A 22238-nucleotide genomic window follows, 5' to 3' on the forward strand; every position below is an offset into this window, starting at 1 on the left:
TTCTGGATTTTCGAGAACAATAACGACACTATTCATACAAAATGTTATTTTGGGTTTGTGGACCCATGATTAGTTAATGTGGACTTCTGTAATAAATAACCTAAGTCAGAATCTAAGAGATTAAGGGCTTATGGCTTTGCGAAAAGTCTAAAGACATGAAACGTAAAGGAAAGACGTTGTCTTTATGTCGTTTGCTTGTAGAGCATGTATATTGATATTATTATTGGTCCAAACAGATTGTGATTGTGTTGTGTGTGGACTTTGAGCTTGGTTGGACTCTTGGCTTGGATAGTTAGCTTGCAAGGTAAGCTTTGGTGTCCTCGGTTTAGCCATTGTTGGTTCCACCATATCCCATGGGGGGATGGTTTATATGCATGATGTGTTTTCATGTATTGTTTTATTGAAATGCTATTGAGCTGTTAAGTGCAAATGCCTTATGATATGTATGTGGTGTTCGCCTAGACGGGATGTGATCCTGTGGGCAGGTACGGCATGGGCGCGTACTATGTGGGTAATAGACGTATTCCTGCATCTCTCTGGCCAGTAGATTAGTTATAACACACATGACATGATTATCTGCTGCATTGCACTGGTTTTGGAACTTATACTGTTAAACTGCTTTTGGAACTTATATTGCACATGTAAGTGAGCTTGGGGTGGAAGATCCTTGAGGACCCCTTGTCTTAATGAGATTTCCGTTTAGATATCTCACCCCACGTTTGGGGTACCATTTTCAGGTTCAGGTAACTCGGCGGTTGAGACCTCGGGCGGCAGGAGGCCGGAGCTTAGTTGATTGATGTTTATCTTCTTATGCTGATTATGCTTGGATGCTGGATAATGTCTGTTGCTATTATGTGTTTAGCTCCATCTTATGGATTATTGTGTGGAGACTCTGCTGGCTATGTTGTGTTATTTGGTGAGCATGGAGATTGTCCATGCCACATTGACTTGACTTTGTGCTTTTAGATCCGAGTTGTATAATTGTATCAGGATTATGTCCTGTCTACGTGTTGTAGTTCCGTGACTTAGATACTCACATATATTTATGTATTGAGGTAATTCAGTTAGCTGTCTATTTGCAATTTACATACAGGCAATGTTTTGGAAATGAATTGAGTAATTCAACTTGGTAATGATAATGACGTCATAATTGAAAAGAAAAAGATATTCCGCATTTTTAATTAAATGTGGCTTAATACGATGACATGTTAACAAACTGGGTATACACGGGGTGTTACATATAGCTATACGAAACCCATATGATATGTACAACACTTGAGGATGGAAAATCATACATCAACGTTGTAGATCATTGCGAGGATATTAAAAATATTTATTTTGTATTATTATCATTATTATTTTAAATAACTCCACATTGCACCAGATATAGGATAGCATGGCTATACGTATATCCACATGATATTACAACACTTGAGGATGGATGACCAACACTTTAGAAAATAAATTTTTGAAAATAACATCTCTCTTGTTTATTTTAGATTTTTAATCTTTCTAAAGAGAAATAATTAAAGCACCAGAATAATCCTTGCAAACATAATGTCCACCCCAAAAAATAATGCTGAAACTTAAATAAAATCTACGTTACAAAACATGAATAACACATAACAATCCATTTTCTTATTATTTTTTTATTAAAGAAATTTTTTTAATTATACAAGTGTGAAAATGCAACCCAACATAAATGATATTGAAGTTCAGACTTTTGAAAACGTTAGGATAGACCCACCACCTAACTCATTATAGATTCAGAAATGAAAATAAAATAAAAGAAGATAAAAAACTCTTACTCTTCCAAAATGAAAAAAAAAACATAACAGTGGCCTTATGTTTGCCATTTTTTTCCAAGTTGGACAAATCTATCAACATAACACAAATGACCGAATCTATCTTCTTATCTTATTATATTATTAATTTTTTTTTTTTTGCAAATAAACAAATGCTAAGTTAGGTAACAGTGTAACAAGTAAACACATGCTAAGTTAGGTGTGCAGAGGGAGAGAATTTATTGGGGTCCAAGATCACTATTTTTTAGGTGGTTCTTTAGTGTAAGTGAAAGGATAAAATTGAAAAATAAGAAAAATAACAAGAGTAAAATAGAAAAGAAAAAATCACTATTGTGAGAGAAAGCACCAAATTATTAAATGGTCGTGAAACATATTAAATATTTCCGTGGAGACGATGGCTTTCAAATAAGAAGAAAGAAGACAGCTGGAACTACGTAATAGTCAAGGTTAAAAATCACATCTTCAAAACCACGTGATGATTTTGGCACCTTTGGCTCACTTCCAGACACTACAAGAAAAAAGTTTATTTGTGACAAAAAAATTTGTCAAAAATTTTGTCACAGATGATAATTTTCGACACAAATAATCAAATTTCGTCACAAATAAATTTGCGACGCAGGCATTTGTGACGAAACTTCATATGTAGTGACGAAATTTGCGACACTAATAAACAAATTTCTTGTAGTGAGATAACATGGATCAGATACTAATAAACAATATTGTAATAACAAAAAGACAAAATCATCATCAAGTTAAGTAATAGGATTCTTTCATGTTCAGATAAAAAGGAAACCGAAGATGAGGATGGCTCTCAGTTACCGTTGTAGAAGAAATATGTTGAAAACTTGATACAACGGCTAACGAAGCGGCATGAAGCACGGTCGTCCGATCTTACAGGAGAAATGAGGTGGAGAATTTGAAGCTTTGGTATATTGTGTAAATCTTTAATGACAGGGGTAACGCCAATCTTTGATACTGGAATAGTGGATCTTGTGGAGCTTATGTTGGAAGATCTGGAGTCAGGCTTGGTTTGAGTATTTTGTGTTGGGAACTCGGTTCCCTCGAGTTCCGCTTAAGGGCCTTTGGGGAAGTCAGTCAATGAGATCCTCGATCTCGGATCTCGGCAATATCTCAGCCTGAACTTTACCAGGTCAGGCAGTGCAGCGAAAAATCAAAAAACACAAATAAGAGAGAGAACACAAGCAATTTTTAACGTGAAAAAACCTTCTCCAATGAAGAAGTAAAAACTCACAGGACCTAGTCCAGATCAAAAATCCACTACGAAAAATAATGGTTACAAATAATCAGAATCATCCATGTGGTGGTTAACTCAACCTCTCAAACAATGGTGATAATCAAACCTCCCTAGAGATGTTTCACTCAAACTCTCTCTAGAGATCTCTCAAATACAAAGCATAAAGCTTTGCTATCAAATCTCAAACAATTTTTCTCTCAAATATCAAATCTCTCTCATCTTAACCTAGCCTCCACCCTCAACTAATGAATATATAGAGGAGGTGAGATATAGGGTTTAGGGTTTTTAGGAAACCCCTCAATGGGCTTGGGCTTAGCATTGAAGGAGGAAGCCCAACAAATCTCCCCCTCCGACTTCAATGCGTCGGCTTCAGCATCAACCCGGCTCCTTCACAGCAGTCTTCAAATTTTCTTGTTGGAACCGGCTTCGTGATTATGTCGGACCAATTTTGGTCAATGTGCACTTTGACGAGTTCGAGCTCTCCACCTTCCACAACATCTCGGATCTAGTGATACCTCACATCAATATGCTTAGTGCGGGAGTGATAGGTTGAATTCTTCGCAAGATGGATTGCGCTTTGATTGTCACAACTTAGCTCGTACTTGTCTTGATCATGGCCGAGTTCGATGAGAAACTTCTTCATCCACAACATCTCTTTGCTTGCCTCAGTAGCAGCAATGTACTCAGCCTCGGTTGTCGATAGTGCAACATACTTCTAAAGTCTTGATTGCCAAGAGACAGCTCCTCCGGCAAATCTCATCATGTATCCCGTCGTCGATTTCCTCGAGTCGGAATCTCCCCCTGAATCAGAATCCGAGTAGCCTTGCAACTCGGCTTTTCGTTCTCTAAATCGGAGGCATAGATTGGTCGTACCTCGGAGGTACTTGAAGATCCACTTCACTGCTTCCCAGTGTTCTTTGCCGGGGTTTGACAGATACCAGCTTACCATTCCAACAGCATACGCCAAGTCGGGTCTTGTGCAAACCATTGCATACATCAAGCTTCCGACGGCGGATTGGTACGGGACCTTCATCATCTCATCTTTGTCTTCATCAGATCTCGGACATTGCTTCTGGTTCAACCTTATGTGTCCGGCGAAGGGGGTGCTCACTGTTTTAGCTTTGTCCATGCTGAATCTCTTCAGAATCTTCTCAATATACTTCTCTTGACTCAGCCACAGTAGCTTCTTTTGTCTATCTCGGATGATCTTGATTCCGAGAATCTGCTTTGCAGGGCCGAGGTCCTTCATTGCGAAGGACAAGCTCAACGCCTTTTTCAGGGCGGATATCCTCGATTTGTCTTTCCCTACAATAAGCATGTCGTCAACATATAACAACAATATCAGAAAATCTTCGGCCTCATACCTCTTCACAAATACGCAGTGGTCGGCTTCTGTCTTCTCAAACTTATGATCAGTCATGAATGATTCAAACTTCTTGTACCACTGTCGAGGTGCTTGCTTCAAGCCATAGAGGCTTTTCTTCAACCGACATACCAAGTCTTCTTGGTCTGGAGCTCGAAACCCTTCAGGTTGCTCCATATTTATTTCTTCTTCTAAATCACCGTGAAGAAATGTTGTCTTCACATCCATTTGTTCTACCTCGAGGTCCATCGAAGCCGACATGGCTAACACGGTTCGGACTGAGGTCATTTTCACAACAGGAGAAAAAATCTCCTCAAAGTCTACTCCTTTCTTCTGAGTGCAGCCTTTCACTACAATCCGGGCTTTGTATCTCGGCTTCTGCCCATTCTCTTTATTCTTAATCTTGTAGACCCATTTGTTTTTCAGAGCTCGTCTTCCTTCAGGCAACTCGGTCAGCTCATAAGTCTGATTCTCTTGCAGAGACTTCATCTCGTCTTGCATTGCCTTTTCCCATTCTTCTTTCTCTGAGCTCGTTACAGCCTCATCATAACTCTGAGGCTCACCGTCTTCAGCAACAACAATGTATTCATCAGATGGGTATCTTGTAGAGGGTCTTCTTTCTCGAGTTGGATATCCCGGCTGTTCTTCAGCTTGAGAACCCGGTTCATCATTCTCATACCGGATCTCAACATCAACTCGGACCTCAGTGTCTTGGTCGTCTTCAGCTGTTGCTGTTCATTATTGTCTTCATTTTCTTGATTTTCTCCCCCTGCTTCTGCTCGGACAAGAGGGATAGGTTCTTCACATCTGACAGTAACCTGGACTTTGGGCTTCGAGATGTCATGAATGTTCTTATCTTCATGAAAGATCACATCTCGGCTTCTCACTATCTTCTTATTAATTGGATCCCAAAGTCGGAACCCGAACTCACATCTCGGCGAACCAAGATAGATGCATTATTTTGTCTTCGTATCGAGTTTTGCCCTTTCATCTTTAGGGATGTGCACGAAAGCTCGGCATCCAAACACCTTCAGTTGATTATAGGCTGCTTTTCGACCTGTCCAGACTTCTTATGGAATTTCTCCTTCAAGTGGCCATGATGGTGAGAGGTTGATCAAGTCAACAACAATTTTGACGACTTCTCCCCAGAATGATTTCGGTAATCCGGCATTGGATAACATGCTTCGTACCTTCTGTTCATCCTCTCAGCCAGTCCATTCAATTGTGGAGTCTTGGGGGACGTCTTCTCAAGTCTGATCCCGGCCGCTCTGCAGTATGCATCAAAAGGGCCGCAATACTCACCACCATTATCAGATCGGACCACCTTCAGTTTCTTGTCAGTCTGCCTTTCAACCATTGCATGGAATTCTTTAAAAGATTGGAGTACCTGGTCTTTAGACTTCAACAAATATACCCACACTTTGCGGGAATGGTCATCAATAAATGAAACAAAGTACTGAGCTCCTCCAAGGGATCTTTTCGACATGGAGCAAACATCAGTATGGACGAGGTCAAGAATATACCTGCATCGTCTAGGTTGATCAGGTCTCACAAAAGAAACCCGGTGCTGCTTTCCAGCTAGGTAGTGTGTGCAACTATCCAACGCTTGGCCTTTCAACCCGGTCAGTAATCCTTTCTTGTTTAGGATTTGAAGTCCTTTCTCGCTCATGTGGCCGAGGCGCTTGTGCCATAGCTCCAAGCTAGGTTCATCTTGGACAGAATTGGCTTCTCCGCCATTGATCTTTCCTTGCATCACGTACAAGGAGCCTTCATTCTTACCTCGGGCCATGACCAAGTTTCCCTTGGCCAGCTTCCATCTAACACTACCGAAGTAGTTCACTAACCCGGCATCATCAAGCTTCCCTACCGAGATTAGGTTCAATCGCATGTCAGGAACATGTCTCACATCTTTCAACACAGGTCGGCACCCGACATCTGTGGTCAGAGTTACATCACCAACACCAACAATCTTGCTGGTCACCTGATTTCCCATCTTCACGACTCCAAAATCACCACCTCGATAAGAGGAGAAAAAACCTTTGTGTGGAGTAACGTGGAAGGAGGCACCAGAGTCAACAATCCAGGTGTAGTCATTATATGCAACATTCAAATAATTATCCTCACATAGGAGGAATATCTCGGCATTCGAGTTGGCAGCCACCGCAGTGGTGCTCTTGTCTTCCCTATTCTTGGGAATAATCTGATCCGACTTTACAGAGTCGTTCTTCTCATCATTCTGCAGGGTCCAGCAGTCTGGCTTCTTATGACATGTCTTTCCACAGTAAAATCACTTCAACTTATATCTCGGCTTTGACCGACCTTTGGACTTTTCTCGCCTGGAGTCGGATTTCCCTCTATTCTCTGCAACGTTGGCCTCAGACGTGCTCGAAATACCTCGTTCTCTTCTCTTGGCTTCTTCGCCCAAAAGGCTGTCTGTCACGACATCCATCTTTAATTTTTCATCTGGAGTCGAATTATTCAAGGTCACCACCAGAGTATCCCAACTTTCTGGCAGCGAGCTCAATAGCAACAAGGCCTGCATCTCGTCATCAATTTTCATATCAGCCTTTAACAGCTGATTCACAATACCTTTGTAGGTGTTGAGGTGTTCAATCATGCTCATGCCATCCTTGTATTCCAACTTCACAAGTCGGCGAACCAGGTGTGCTTTGTTCCTGGGAGTCTTCTTCTGAATCATGGACTCTAGCTTCGTCCACAACTCATACGCGTTCGTGAACTCGGACACGTGCTCAAAGAGGCTTTTGACAATATATTTTCTGATCGTAGCTACCGCCTTACGACTCTGGATCTCCCACTCCTTATCGATCTTGCCTGCCGGTCTCTCATCAAGGATAATGGGCTCATGTAGATCTTTGCAGTAGAGATGATCTTCCATCATCGGTCTCCAATACATAAAATTGTCTGCGGTCAGCTTGAACATGTCTCCATCAGCTTGAAATTATCTGTTCCTTTATTGTGTTAGTTGATATTGCTGTAATTCCTTGAATGTTGGTAGCTTGAATTTTAGTTTGTTAATATTCTATTTTTTTGTTATGTTCTATATAGTTGTTTTGTCATTTAATTTTCTAGTCAATTGTTTCATAGCTATTACTTTGTTTTTCAATTTCTTGGTGTCAATCTGTTATTTTTATTGTTAGCTTTATTCCTTGAGTTGTATTTTTTTTACTGTTTTGCAATTCTGTTTTCTGAGATACTGTTCTGTTTTATTCTGGTTAATATACTTACTGTATTCCTGAGTTAGCTGTAATTTTAAATTTTGTACCTGTGTGTTTTTAATTTTTTTTAGAGTACTGATAAGAATCTTGGTTGTTTTAAGCTAGTCAGGTTATTATTATTATTATTAGTTTTTAGTTCAAAGGGTGCATGAGTGCAACTCCACTCCCTTTCTTAGAAGCTTTTGACCTTGAACCTGAAAGGACCTCTAGACTTAAAAGAAGAACCTAGAGAGCTAATAGTCAGATTCCAAATCCAGATTTTGGAGAAATGGAAAATGTAGGTCATGGAAATAGAAATGAAAGAGGACCTGAGAGGATAGAGAACCAACCAATAGATGACAATGATAGGTCTATGATAGACTTTATTATACCTGTTTTGGATGAGTTGGACCCAAGTATTGCCCAGCCTGTTAATGGAGTACCCTTTAAGTTAGAACCTGTGATGTTCACAATGCTCCAAAATATGGGGCAGTTCCATGGTCTGTTGATGGAAGACCCACATAAGCACCTTAGGAATTTCATAGAAGTGGCTAACACTTTTAGGAATCCCAATATCTCATATGATGTGCTGAGATTGAAGCTTTTCCCCCACTCACTGGATGACAAAGCCAAAGAGTGGTTGAACTCCTTTCCATCCAACTCCATAACCAATTGGCATATATTGGCTGAAAAATTCATTATGAAATTTTTCCCTGCAAACTAGATGTGACATCACCAACTTCATGCAGAAGGATGGTGAGACCCTAGTGGATGTGTGGGAGAGGTTTAAGCTCCTTCTTAAGCAATGTCCCAACAATGGCTTGCCATCTTGGGCAGTGCTACAAACCCTTTACAACAGCCTTAACACTCAAAATAGAGCCTTAGCAAATTCTGCTGCTAATGGCATGTTTATGTCCATGTCCTTTAATCAAGCCCATGAGTTGTTGGAGCAAATGACTCAAAATTATGCCCAACGGCCTGAAGAGAGAAATTAGTCAAGGAGAGTGCCTGGTTTGCATGAGGTAGATTCTGTAACAGCCCTTTCAGCCAAGTTTGATGCACTATCCACATTAGTGAAAAACCAAGGACAAGCCATTGAGGCAAGATTGTCTCAGCCTCAAGTTCCAATACCTCAACCTCAAGTTCTAGTACCCCAACCTCAAGTCAATGTAGTGAACACAAGTGAAACTTGTGTTTTATGTGGTGTCCCTCATTTGTTTGATAGCTACCCATCCAACCCTGAGTCTGACTACTATGTAGGAAACCCCAATAGGAACCAGAATAATTTTTCCAACAATTTTAATCAAGGTTGGAGGCAGAACCAACAGCCCCAATATTTTCAAGGGCAAGGGCAGCAAGCTGGACCCTCTAATGCCCAAACCAGGCCACCTTTTCCCCCTCAAAATTTCCAACAACTTCCAAGGCAGCAAACAGTTGCCCAATCTTCAGTCCCATTTACTCAAAACCAAGCTAGTGAGATGACTTCCTCTTCAACCTCTTCCTTAGAGGCTTTGTTGAGAGAGAATTTGGTCAAAAATGAAACCAACCAAAACAGCTTGGAGGCTGTAGTGCAGAGCATTCCTGAATCTTTGAGGAATTTAGAATCCCAACTAGGCCATTTAGCAAATGCTTTGAATAGCAGACCCCCAGGTACTTTTCCTAGTAACACTGAAGAGCCTAGGAGAAATAATGAGCAATGTCACATGATAGAGCATAGGAATGGCAGATCTGTGAATCAGCCAGAAGATGTGGTTAGACCTTCCATATTAAAAAAAAAAAAAAAGAAGAAAAAGTGCAGCAAGAAAAAGATTTAAATTCTGAACCTGTTCAGCCACTTAGAGTCCATGACAGCCACTAAGGGGCTGAGAATAGTGATCCTTTGACTGTTTTGGGTGAACCATAAATTCAAACCCTAGTAGACCCACCTTCAGGGACTATTCCCATGGAAAAATCCATTCCAAAGGGTCAAGCATCTAAGCCAAGTGTTGAGACACCTGCTGCCTCAAACAGACCTCCACCACCCTTTCCCCAAAGGTTGCAAAAACAGAAGCAAGATAATCAGTTTAGGAAATTTCTAGACCTCCTAAAACAGTTGCATGTCAACATTCCATTAGTGGATGCATTAGAACAAATGCACACTTATGTGAAATTCATGAAAGAAATTCTTTCAAGAAAAAGGAGGCTAGAAAAGTTAGAGACTGTTGCTCTTACAGAAGAGAGCAGTCAATATTTGCTTAGCAAGTTATCTCGCAAGTTAGGAGATCCAGGAAGTTTTACAATCCCTTGCACCATTGGAGACCATTACATAAGCAGAGCATTGTGTGATTTAGGTGCTAGTATAAATTTAATGCCTATTAGTGTGTTCAAAAAGCTGAAAGTAGGAGAGCCTAATCCTACCACTATAACTTTACAGTTGGCTGATAGGTCCCTAGTTTATCCTGAAGGGAATGTAGAAAATGTCTTGGTAAAGGCAGATAAATTTATTCTACCTGCTGATTTTATTATTTTGGACTATGAGGAAGAACGAGAGGTACCAATAATATTAGGAAGGGCTTTCTTATCCATTGGTGGGGCTGTGATAGATGTTAAAGAGGGTGAGTTGGCAATGAATGTGAATGGTGAGCAAGTGAAATTCAATATTTTGAAAGCCATGAAATACCCAAGGGATATAGAGGAATGTTCTAGGCTAGATATCATTGATTGTGTGGTCAAAGATAAATTTTTGCATGAAACTGCATTAGACTCTTTTGAAATTTCTGGTTATGAGGCTAGAGAAATGAGTCAAACTGATTCAGAAGAAGTTATGAAATGGTTAAATTCCAGATCTGAGTTGGTGTGGAAAAATAAAAATTTTGAGTCATTAGAGTTGACAAAGAGAGGGTTAAAAATTTCCAAACCCTCAATTGAAGAGTCTCTTATCTTATAGCTCAAGCCTCTGCCTAAACAACTTAGGTATGCTTATTTAGGAGAAAAAGACATTTTTCCTGTCATTGTATCCAATCTGCTCACTGTTTTAGAAGAAGAGCAACTGTTGGCTGTTCTAAAAAAGTTTAAGAGGGCTATAGGTTGGTCTTTGGCAGATATAAAAGGTATTAGCCCCTCTTATTGAATGCATAAAATCCTTTTGACAGACCCAAACAGTAACTCTAGGGAGCAACAACGGAGACTTAACCCAATTATGAAGGAGGTAGTTAAAAAGGAATTTATTAAGTGGCTGGATGCTGGGGTAATTTACCCTATTTCTGACAGTAACTGGGTCAGCCCAGTGCAGTGTGTCCCTAAAAAAGGTGGGATCACTGTTGTAGAAAATGAGAAGAAAGAGTTGATACTCACTAGGGACTGTCACTAGTTGGAGGATCTGTATGGATTACAGAAAACTCAACAAAGCCACTAGGAAGGACCATTTTCCCTTACCTTTTATAGACCAGATGTTGGACAGATTGTCTAGTAGGGAGTTTTACTATTTTTTAGATGGCTATTCAGGTTATAATCAAATAGCCTTAGCCCCTGAAGACCAGCCAAAGACCACTTTTACTTGTCCTTATGACATTTTTGCCTTTAGTAGAATGCCCTTTGGGTTGTGCAATGCACCAGTCACCTTTCAAAGGTGCATGATGGCTATTTTCACTGATATGATAGAACAATTCGTGGAAGTCTTCATGGAAGACTTCAGTGTTTTTGGAGACTCTTATAAAGAGTGCTAAGAAAATTTGGGAAGAGTGCTAGAGAGATGTGAGGAGACGAATCTGGTTTTGAATTGGGAGAAGTGTCACTTTATGATGAGGGAAGGCATTGTGCTAGGACATAAGATCTCTAAGGCTGGTTTAGAGGTTGATAAGGCCAAGATAGATCAGATTGAGAAACTGCCACCCCCTGTTAACATAAAGGGAATTAGATCCTCCCTTGGGCAAGCTGGTTTTTATAGGAGGTTCATAAAAGATTTTTCAAAAATTTATAAATCTTTTAGTCATTTACTTGAAACCAACACCCGATTTCAGTTTGATTAGGCTTGTCTTAGAGCCTTTGAGGAGTTAAAACAGAAACTGATTTCTGCTCCAATAATAATAGCCCCTGACTGGTCACTGCCCTTTAAGTTAATGTGTGATGCAAGTGATTTGGCAGTGGGGGCTGTGTTAGGACAAAGAAAAAATAGAGTTTTTCACTCTATTTACTATGCTAGCAGGACCTTAGATGGAGCACAATTAAACTACACAGTGACTGAAAAGGAACTGTTGGCTGTTGTGTTTTCCTTTGACAAATTTAGATCATATTTGGTAGGCACTAAGGTCATTGTGTATACTGACCATTCAACCATTAAATATTTAGTGGAAAAGAAAGATTCAAAGCCTAGGCTAATTAGGTGGGTCCTTCTCCTTCAAGAGTTTGATATGGAGATTAAAGATAGGAAAGGATCTGAAAATCAAATGGCTGATCACTTATCTAGGCTGAATGAAGGGCAGCAAGGTAAAAGGGTAGTTGAACAACCCATTAGACAAACTTTTCCTGATAAGAAACTATGTTTGGTTGCCACTAGCACAACCCCATGGTATGCTGACATAGCTAATTATTTAGTTTGTGGGGTGCTGCCTAAGGAGTTAAGTTATCAACAAAGGAAAAAGTTGATACATGACAGTAGATTTTTCCCCTCGGTATGAGCCTTACATGTTTAAGAAATGTGCTGACTAGATCATTAGGAGATGTATTTTAGAGGAAGAAAAAGAGGGAATTCTTAGACAATGTCATGACTCACCATATGGTGGCATGAGGACAGCAGCAAAGGTGCTGCAATCTGGTCTTTATTGGCCAACTTTGTTTAAGGATACCAATGCCTATGTTCACAAGTGTGATAGGTACCGAAGACTTGGCAATATTTCTGCAAGGCATGAAATGCCTTTGAAACCTATTCTAGAGGTTGAACTTTTTGATGTATGGGGCATAGACTTTATGGGCCTATTTCGCTCTCCTTTGGAAATCATTATATATTGGTTGCAGTAGATTATGTTTCCAAATGGGTGGAGGCTGTTGTCTTACCCACAAATGATTCAAAGGTGGTAATTAAATTGTTGAAAAAGAATATTTTTACCAGATTTGGGACCCCAAGAGCCATTATAAGTGATGGAGGTAAACACTTTGCTAGCAAGCAATTTGAAGCTCTTTTAGCTAAATATGGGGTTAAGCACAAAGTGGCTACTGCCTACCACCCAAAAACCAGTGGGAAAGTAGAGGTTACAAATAGAGAAGTCAAAAGGATCTTAGAGAAAGTGGTGAATCCTTCAAGGAAGGATTGGTCCCTTACGTTAGATGATTCTCTATGGGCCTACAGGACAACATATAGGACCCCTTAGGATGTTCCTCATACAAGTTAGTCTTTGGAAAGAGCTGCCACTTGCCTTTAGGATTAGAATACAAAGCATATTGGGCTACTCAACAGTTGAATGTGGATGATGTTGTTTCAGGTGAAAATAGGCTGCTCCAACTCAATGAGTTGGGTGAATTTAGACTTAATGCCTGTGAGAATGCCAAGTTGTATAAAGAAAAAAATGAAAAGATGGCACGATAGACAAATTTTAGAGAGGAAATTTGAAGTGGGAGAGCAGGTTTTACTTTTTAACTCTAGATTAAAAAAATTTCCTGGAAAATTGAAATCTAGATGGTCTGGTCCTTTCAAAGTTACTAAGTACATCTTCATGGGGCTGAAGAAATTATCAGTGAAAAAGATGGGAGAAAATTCACTATGAATGGCCAAAGATTGAAACATTATTTTGGAGAGTCAATAGAGAGAGCAAACATTTCCATCTCTCTCTGTGACCACTCTACTTTGTAAAAACACAATGACAAAAGTCTAGCTTAAGACTTTAAATAAAGCATGTTTTGTTTATGATGTTATTTGCTGTTCTGACTTTGTTAATAATTTTAAATATTTGTTAGTTTAAATTCTGTTGTGTTTTTTTTTAAAAAAAAAACACAGCATCTGATACTGACACTTTTGTCTCTCTTGTTACAGGTGTTAAGTGCAACCTTTGCTGACTTCTAGCATAGGAGCAGGTTCAAGTTTGGGGGAGAATTCAAAAAGTTGTTAATCTGGTGCTATATTTTTTTATTTGCTGTTTTTAGTTTTTAGTCTATTTTATCTGCTGTTTTTATTCTCTGCTCTTTATTTTTAGTTTATTTTTATAGTGTGTTGTAAGTGTCATTCATCCTCATGGTTAGAAAAGGTATCTTGCGAAGTGGAGGACCACATGGTCCAAAACTCAATCCTAAAACCCCTAATCCTGAGAGCTATTCCTAATCTTCTTTTACCTCTGAAAAATCTGGAGAGAGGTATGAAAAAATCATGACAGCAAGAGACCCGACACATGACAAAGGAATTGAGGAACACACCTCATATCCTGAGTATGTCTATGAGGTAGTGAGAGCCCAACATTGGGAAAATTCTACCTCCACCCTAAAGAGGATGCCAATATCAGTGTGGTGAGATAATTTTACTCAAAGATTTTAGACAGAAATCAAACTGAGGTAGTGTGTAGGGGTGTCAGTATCTCATTTAGTCCCAAAGCCATTAGGGAATTCTTTTCCCTACCCAAGAACTCTAAGGATGAGTTCGAAAAGTTTCAAAAGAAAAATGATCATGAATTCATGCTGGAAGTGTTAAGTGTCATAGCTGTTCCTGGTGCTCAATGGGAAATACATGATAAGAATTACACTTTGCAGAAAACTTTTCTGAATGAAAAAGCACAAGTCTGGTATCATTTTCTCAGAGCTAGACTGCTTCCCACCACACATGTGCATCTAGTGATTAGAGAGAAAGCTGTTTTATTATGGTGTTTGTTGGTTGGCAAGCCAGTGGATGCTGCCAAGTTGGTATCTAAGGGGATATGGGCTTGTGCTAGCTGGGATAAAGGCAAGCTCAAGTTCCCTAGCTTTATATCACAGTTGTGTAAGTCTAAAAGTGTGTCAGCAAATTCTGCTGATGAGTTCTATCATGTAAAGGAGGCCATCACTATCTCCATTATCAATAAACTTAAAAAGGGCATTGTTAAACCTCTGCCTGAAAGTGAAAAATTAAAAAGAGTAGTTGATGAGAAGAAGACTCAGTCTTCTAATCAAGAAAAAAGGGCAAATTTGTTCAATATGGTGAGAGTAGTAGAAAACAGGAAATAGAAAATATAAGGAAACATGTTGAGCAGATGGATGCTCCTGCATTAGACCACTTTCCCCCTGGCTGGTTGCATAATGATTTGACACACATTTACCTGATACTCTCACAAATGCAAGATCACAATAAAAAGCATGATTTGTTGTTTCTTATGACATATGATCAGTTTTACTCCTTCATGTATGATCAGGTAAGATTAAATGATTACATTGCAGAGAGAGATAGGATTTTGAATGATTTTTTGAAAAGAACTTTTGTCAATTTTCCTGGTTTACCTCCATTTTCTCAAAACTTAACTTGGCCACATGTTTCAGTTTTTACTGACCCACAGGTTGAGAAATTTCTAGCAAAAGCAGCAGGTCCTCCTCCTCCTCATCCTACCAAGAAGGAGGATACACCATCCTGTTCAAGAAAGAGAGGAAGACCGAGCTCAAAAGCTGTAATGGAGGAAGACATTGAGCAGGAGGTTGAGGATGAAGTGGAGTGTTCAAAATCTGAGTCTGACGACATTGATAAATCTGAGTCTGGGGGCTCAGATTATGAGGAAGAATAGGCCAGAAGCTCTTCGGAGAAGCTCTTCTGGCCTTAGGTTACCATGTTCTTAAATTCTGTCCATATTTTCTGGTAATCTGGTCAAGCCACAGTGAGGACACTATTCCTCTTAAGTTTGGGGGTGAATGAATGCATGAAATTTGCTATTTTTATTTGCTGTTTAGATGCATTTTGAATAGTTGTTATTTTGCTGTTTTGTTGAGTTTAGTTTTTGTCCTTTTTGTTTGCTGTTTTGTTGACTTGGAGTTTGAGTCTTGGAGTGAATAGAAGGTTGTATGGTGTTTAGTAGTAAGTGGTCTATGTCATAATTAGGCAGCCAAAAGTTTGAAAAAAAAAAAGAAAAAAAAGAAAGAAAGAAAGGAACTCAAGATAGCTGTGTGAATGTAGAGTGACATGAGTGGATTAATGGTTGAGTGATAATGACAATGAGAGTTTGAGAATTGAATTGATTGATGCAGAATGTGAGTGGAAACAATAGGCATGTGAGATGGTGACTAGACCCAACACAGTGAGTCATTGAGCCTATGCAGGCAAATGTTTTTTGATGAGAGGTCTTCACTGGGGTAGTGAGACAGAACTTGCTCTGATGCTCAGTTGAGGAAGTGTTGCTGTTGCTTAAGTTTAAAAGGATGAGGGCAATTTTCTTTTGTTTTGTTTAACCACCTTCAAACCAAAATGCCATCGTTAGATCATCAGTCATTGAAAACCCAATTTTGAGCCTTTAGCCTTCTCCTTTCACATACCCACATTTCACCCTTCCCCTCAATCTACCACACCTCTTAGTTATGATGGAGATGGAAAAAGAAGCAAGATGTTGTTGGCTATAATATGAAGTGAAAGTAAGAAACTGCGAATAAAAGGAAAAGTTTGGTTTCATAAAATAAATAAATAAAAGAGAAGGAAGAAAAAGATTTGGCAAATATACTTTGAGGGTTTGATAAAGCTTGAATGTAAAAAATTTGGCTCTTGAGAAAGTTGTCATAAAAAGAAAAAAAAAAATTCAAAAAGAGAAACATAGCAGTTAAAGTAGCAGCCATTGAATTGTTTGATTATGCTTCATGATTGTCTTTCTTCTCCATTGTAATTAAGTTAGCCAATTCTCCACAGATTTTCTACCTTCACCTCAGCCAAGTTATAACCTAAGCAAGCCCCTCTGATTTAACTGAAGTCTGAATGTCACTTAGGAGACAAGAGCATCTTATCAAGCCTATGCTGCATCTTTTCCCAATGTTGGATTGAGGGACACAGGACATTTGAGCATTGAGTGAATATTTCTTTGATTAAGTGAGGATGTGAAAAGTTTCCATCTCTATTTCTTGTTGCAAAAGCCTGCATTTTGTATTAAGAAATAAAAATTCAAGATCTCTGCTGTCATTATTTTACAACCTTTGAGATACTCATGCATTTGAAATTCACACACTGTTTGCTGAGTATTTTTATGGAATAAAAGGATCACCAAGCTTCCTGGTTTGTGATTGATTGATTGCTGAACTAAGTACACACCTTTGTTCCTCTGATCATTGTGTTAATATGAATCACTGAAAGTTTTGAAAGGTTGAAAGTGGAACTGCTGTTGAGAAGTGTTTTAGACTGTTGAAACTCTGAGTAACAATGAGTGATGTAATGAAATTTCTCTGGTTGTGGAGTGTGACACCCCGTGTATACCCAGTTTGTTAACATTCCATCGTATTAAGCCACGCTTAATTAAAAATGCGGAATATTCTTTTTCTTTTCAATTATGACGTCATTATCATTACCAAGTTGAATTACTTAATTCATCTCCAAAACATTGCCTGTATGTAATTGCAAAAGACATATATCTATACTGAAATAACCTCATAACATAAATAAGATCATTAACTGTGTCTCTAGTCACGGCACTACAACACGTAAGCCGGACAATCCTGATAGTTTATACAACTCAAATCTAAACAACGATACATAATCCAATGTGGCATGGACAAACTCCATGCTCACCAAATAAGGCAACAAGGCCCCGCAGCAGTCTCAACAATAAAAACATAATCATAAAGATAACAGCACATAACAACAGGCATAATCCAGCATCCAATATAATCAGCATAACAACAGATAAATCAGCTAAGCTCCGGCCTCCTGCCGTTGGAGGTCTCAACCCCCGCATTACCTGAACCTGAAACAAGCGCCCCAAACGTGGGGTGAGATCTCTAAACAGAAATCTCAGTAAGACAAGGGGTCCTCAAGGATCTTCCACCCTAAGCTCACTTACATGTGCAATATATAAGTTCTAAAAGCAGTAATTCAGTATCAGTTCCAAAATCAGTGCAATGCAGCAGATAATCATATCATGTGTGTTACAACTATTCTACTGATAAGAGAAGTGCAGGAATATGTCTATTACCTACACAGTACATGCCCATGTTGTACCCGCCCCCAGGACCACCCCATGGCTTCCTGGCTAGGCGAAACACCACATACATATCATAAGCATTTTGCACTTAACAGCTCCATAGCATTTCAATAAAACAGTACATGAAAACACATCATGCATATAACCATCCCCCCATGGGACATGGTGGAAGAAACAATGGCTAAACCGAGGACAGGAAAGCTTACCTTGCAAGCTAACTATCCAAGCTAAGAGTCCACACAAGCTCAAGGCCCACAAACATCACAATCACAATCTGTTTATACAATAATTAATCATCAATAATCATTGCTCAAGATTACATAAGTGATTAAGGCTTTCTTACTCATCTTAACTCATTTCATGTTGTTTCTGCAGGAGGTATTCGAATACTACACGATTAGTATTCGAATACTCTAGCTCTCAAGAGAGTATTCGATTACTTTCACTAAAGTATTTGAATACCACATGGTATTTGTAACACCCCGTATATATCCGGTAATGTTATCATACTATCGTATTAAGCAACGCTTAATTAAAAATGCGGAATAACTTTTTCTTTTCAATTATGATGTCATTATCATTACCAACTTGCTTATTAATCAATTAATAAAACTTCGCCTGTATGTAATTACAATAAAACAGCTATCTGAAAATACCTCATAACATATATGTAATAAAAGTGTGTCTCTAGTCACGGAACTACAACAATGTAGCCCGAACCATCTAACAGTTTATACAACTCCAAATCAAAAGCACTAACATAAAGTGTCATGGAAAATCCCCATGCTCACTCAAATAAGGCAACACGCCCAACATCAGTCTCAACAACAACAACATAAGCATAAATAGCGGAAAACATAAACAACATCCATATCCAGTCATGGCAGCAAACAGCATAATATCATCAACTAAGCTCTGGCCTCCTGCCGCCAGAGGCATCGGTCACCAAACTACCAGGACCTGAAATAAGCATTCCCCAAACGTGGGGTGAGATCTCTAAACAAGAAATCTCAGTAAGGCAAGGGGTCCTCAAGGATCTTTCACCCTAAGCTCACTTACATGTGCAATATAAGTTTAAAAGCAGTTTATCATCATCAGTTCTAAAATAGTGCAATGCAGCAGATAATCATGTCATGTGTGTCAATTCTATTCTACTGGCCAGAGAAATGCAGGATTTACATACGCTAAATACCCACACTAGTGCAAGACGCTACTTGCATTCACCCTGGATCACCATATCGTATAACGCTACATACTCAGGCTTACCGTCAAGATGAAACAACACATGCATATTAAAAGCCATTACACATAAAGCTCAACAGCATTTCAAATATTCAAAGCATGTAACACAGCATGCATACAACCATACCCCCATGGGACATGGTGGAACCACAACATGGCTAAACCGAGGACACGAAAACTTACCTTGCAAGCTAACTCCAAAAGCCAAGAGTCCACAGCTCAAAGTTCAAATACAGCAGATTCACAATCTGTTATGGACCAATACTATATCAATAATAATGAAACACAAGCATATAACTTAAAGACAACGCCTTTCCTTACGTTTTACGTCTTAAGGCTCCATACCAAGCCATAAGCCCTTAATCACTATGATTCTGACTTAGTTCAATAATTACAGAAGTTCAACTTCATCGATCTAGGGTCCACAAACCCCCCAATAGCCTACTGTACACACAGCACAGCTACTGTTCTACGAAATCCCGGAATATCCGAATATTCCTCGGGACCATATCCGGATATCTCACTGAACATATCCGGATATGCAATATCCGGATATCCAGAATCCCATATCCGGATATCTAATATCCGGATGTCCAAATCTCATATCTGAATATCACATATCCGGATATTGCTCGGGCACATATTCGGATATTTCACGACAGAATGCAGAAACTGCATTTCGTGAAGATATCCTTCCAAGGTTGGGTTTTTACTGATTTTAAACACCTAAACATGCATTTATAGGTGTGTTTGACATTACCCAACGTTAAGTTATCATCTTTTAACCTTTACATGCATCAAGGTTTCATTTTTAAACTTAAAGACTCAAGATCAAAGGTGATGAAGCTTACCAAAGCTCAAACTCAGAAAAAGGGTGCTCTTGGAGCTCACACAACAGCTCCAAGGTTCTGTCTCTCACTATACACGAAAATGGTGGTCAAGAGTGATCCTTTCACACAAAAGTTCACTCTTTGAAGCTCCCACAACCAACACAAAGCCCCAACCACACCAACACAAGAACTCAGCCCCAAACCTTGACTCACACTAGCTCCCACAACTCAGAAGATGGGACCTCAACCTCCCAAGACACTCACCCAAGTGTTTACTCAACCAAAGAGAAGAAGAAATGGAGCAAATGTGGCAACTTGGCTCACAAATGGAGGAGAAAGGGTGACAAAGGGATGGCTGACTTCAAGCTCAGCACACTCACGTAGAGAAAATAGTGGTACCTAGGGTTTAGTGCCAATCATAAGGCTATATATAATGGTTTAACAATTAAACACACAGTATTAACTTTAATTGCTACGCTTAGCATTTTAATCCCAAACTTTGGAATCAGAAACTACACATTTTTCCAAGAATTATCATATTTTTCTTATAATTTTCTGAGCACCTTTCTGGTACGCGCTTTTCAAAGCCAGTACCGGTTTCTAGCACCAGTTCTCATTATTTGGACTTGAAACTCGTTTTATAAGTCCTACATATCATTCTAGTAATTATCATGCACTTACATTAATTTTCCGGGATACCTTTTCGGTACGCATTTATACCGACTAGCAGAACCGGTATCTGCACTTTTCTTCCGAAAAGCGACTTTCAGGATTATTACTCGCTTACTATAATTATTAAAGCCTCATAATAATTATTAGGGTCAATTATGGAATCATTTCCTATTTTCTCATAATTTATTAATTAAATTCCTTAATTAACGGTGTGGGTTCTTACAGTATTCGAATACTAACACCCAAGTATTCGAATACTTATTCAAGGTATCCAAATACTTTTCTTCCCAGAGAAGAAAAGTATCCCAATACTCCAGTAAGGAGTATTTGATTACTAGTGGACAAGTATTCGAATACTACACGAAAGTATTCGAATACTTCTCCAACAGAATGCAGAAATTCGAACAGACTTCAGCATAATCCCAATTTTAAGGGTCCAAACGCGATTAGGAGTCCAATAACTCCCTTAACAGATGTTCATTATCATGATATAAACTCAGAAACACATTCCTTTACTTAAATGATCTAAGTTTCACTTTTTAACCGATTAAACAAGCTTAAATCATCAAAATGACAAAGAGGTGATCATGAATACCTCTAAGGCTCCAAAACTCCGAAAATGAGACACACAAGGAGGCTTTTACACAACACCGAGGTTCAGCCACACAAGACTACGAAAATCAACAACAAGCTTGGACATTTACACCAAAAGGTGGTTTCTTGGCACCACCAAAGACATGAACATGGCTCCCCCAATGAAAACTTCCCAAACACAGCCACAAAACCCCTCCACTCAGAAGCCTAAACTCATAAATGAGTGGCCTCACACTTTCACAAGGCTTGGTTTCACACACCTAAACTATTTTGGTGAAGGAAGTATGCATAAAGATGATCACTTGGAGGTTAAAGGAGGAAGAAATCTATGAGATGGTGAAGAATACGGGAGGTAGCAGCAGAGCCTCCAAAACCCACGTAGGAACAATCAGAATTAACCTAGGTCTTTGTGCCACTTAGCTTATATAGGCGGTTTAAGATAAATCACACTATATAACAATAATAGCTACGCTTAGTATTTTAATCCCAAACTTTGGAATCTGAACCTACTCATTTTTCTAAGATTTATCATATTTTTATTTTATTTTCGCAGCACCTTTTCGGTACGCGCTTTTCTATAGCCAGTATCAGTTATGGCACCAGTTCTCATTATTTTAACTTGAAACTTGTTTTACAAGTCCTTTATATTATTCTAGTGACATATACACACTTTTCATAATTTTCTTGGATACTTCACTGGTACGCATTTATATCGAGTAGCAGAATCGATATCTGCACTTTTCGTCAGAAAAGCGACTTTCAGCATTATTAATCATTTACCAATATTATTTAAGCCTTATCATAATTATTAGGGTCAATTATGGAATTATTTCCTAATTTCTCATAATTAATTAATTAACTTCCTTAATTAACGGTACGGGTTCTTACATGGAGAGTGGTTAATTTGATAAATCCTTGTGCAGATTTCTGTTGTTACTTGAGGACAAGAAACAATGTAAGTTTGGGGGGTGTGATAAGTCCATGGAATGTGACTTGAAACAGGTGGTTTTAATATGAAAATGTAAATGAAAAGAATATCTTGTGTATAATATTAACCCCAAGTGCATTGAGTTGAATGATTCTGATTTAGGTGCTAATGCGCTTGTATTTGTATTCTTCATGCCCACTTGTGACACTGTCCAAGTAAAGAACAGAATAAATGAAG

The 22238-nt window shown here is 38.9% G+C and overlaps 2 protein-coding genes and 1 non-coding gene across 3 annotated transcripts; 2 read left to right on the forward strand and 1 right to left on the reverse strand.

Moving 5' to 3' along the window:
• The first annotated feature begins 7927 nt into the window (after positions 1 to 7927).
• LOC133304946 (uncharacterized) lies at positions 7928 to 9452 on the forward strand. Its single transcript, XM_061505033.1, has 3 exons — positions 7928 to 8274; positions 8363 to 8541; positions 8686 to 9452. The coding sequence occupies exons 1-3, from the start codon at positions 7928 to 7930 to the stop codon at positions 9450 to 9452; spliced, it is 1293 nt and encodes a 430-aa protein (XP_061361017.1).
• LOC133304953 (small nucleolar RNA R71) lies at positions 8356 to 8461 on the reverse strand. The gene has a single exon (XR_009750695.1). It is a non-coding gene; the product is annotated as a small nucleolar RNA R71 (small nucleolar RNA).
• A 128-nt stretch (positions 9453 to 9580) lies between the features above and the next one.
• On the forward strand, positions 9581 to 11342 carry LOC133304947 (uncharacterized). Its single transcript, XM_061505034.1, has 3 exons — positions 9581 to 10471; positions 10565 to 10727; positions 11122 to 11342. Exons 1-3 carry the CDS (start codon positions 9581 to 9583, stop codon positions 11340 to 11342), a joined length of 1275 nt encoding a protein of 424 aa, XP_061361018.1.
• Positions 11343 to 22238: the final 10896 nt, after the last annotated feature.

Source organism: Gastrolobium bilobum, unplaced genomic scaffold, assembly GCF_033153095.1.
Source record: "Gastrolobium bilobum isolate Gb01-03AN ecotype WA unplaced genomic scaffold, APGP_CSIRO_Gbil_v1 utg11163, whole genome shotgun sequence".
Taxonomy (NCBI): Eukaryota; Viridiplantae; Streptophyta; class Magnoliopsida; order Fabales; family Fabaceae; genus Gastrolobium; species Gastrolobium bilobum.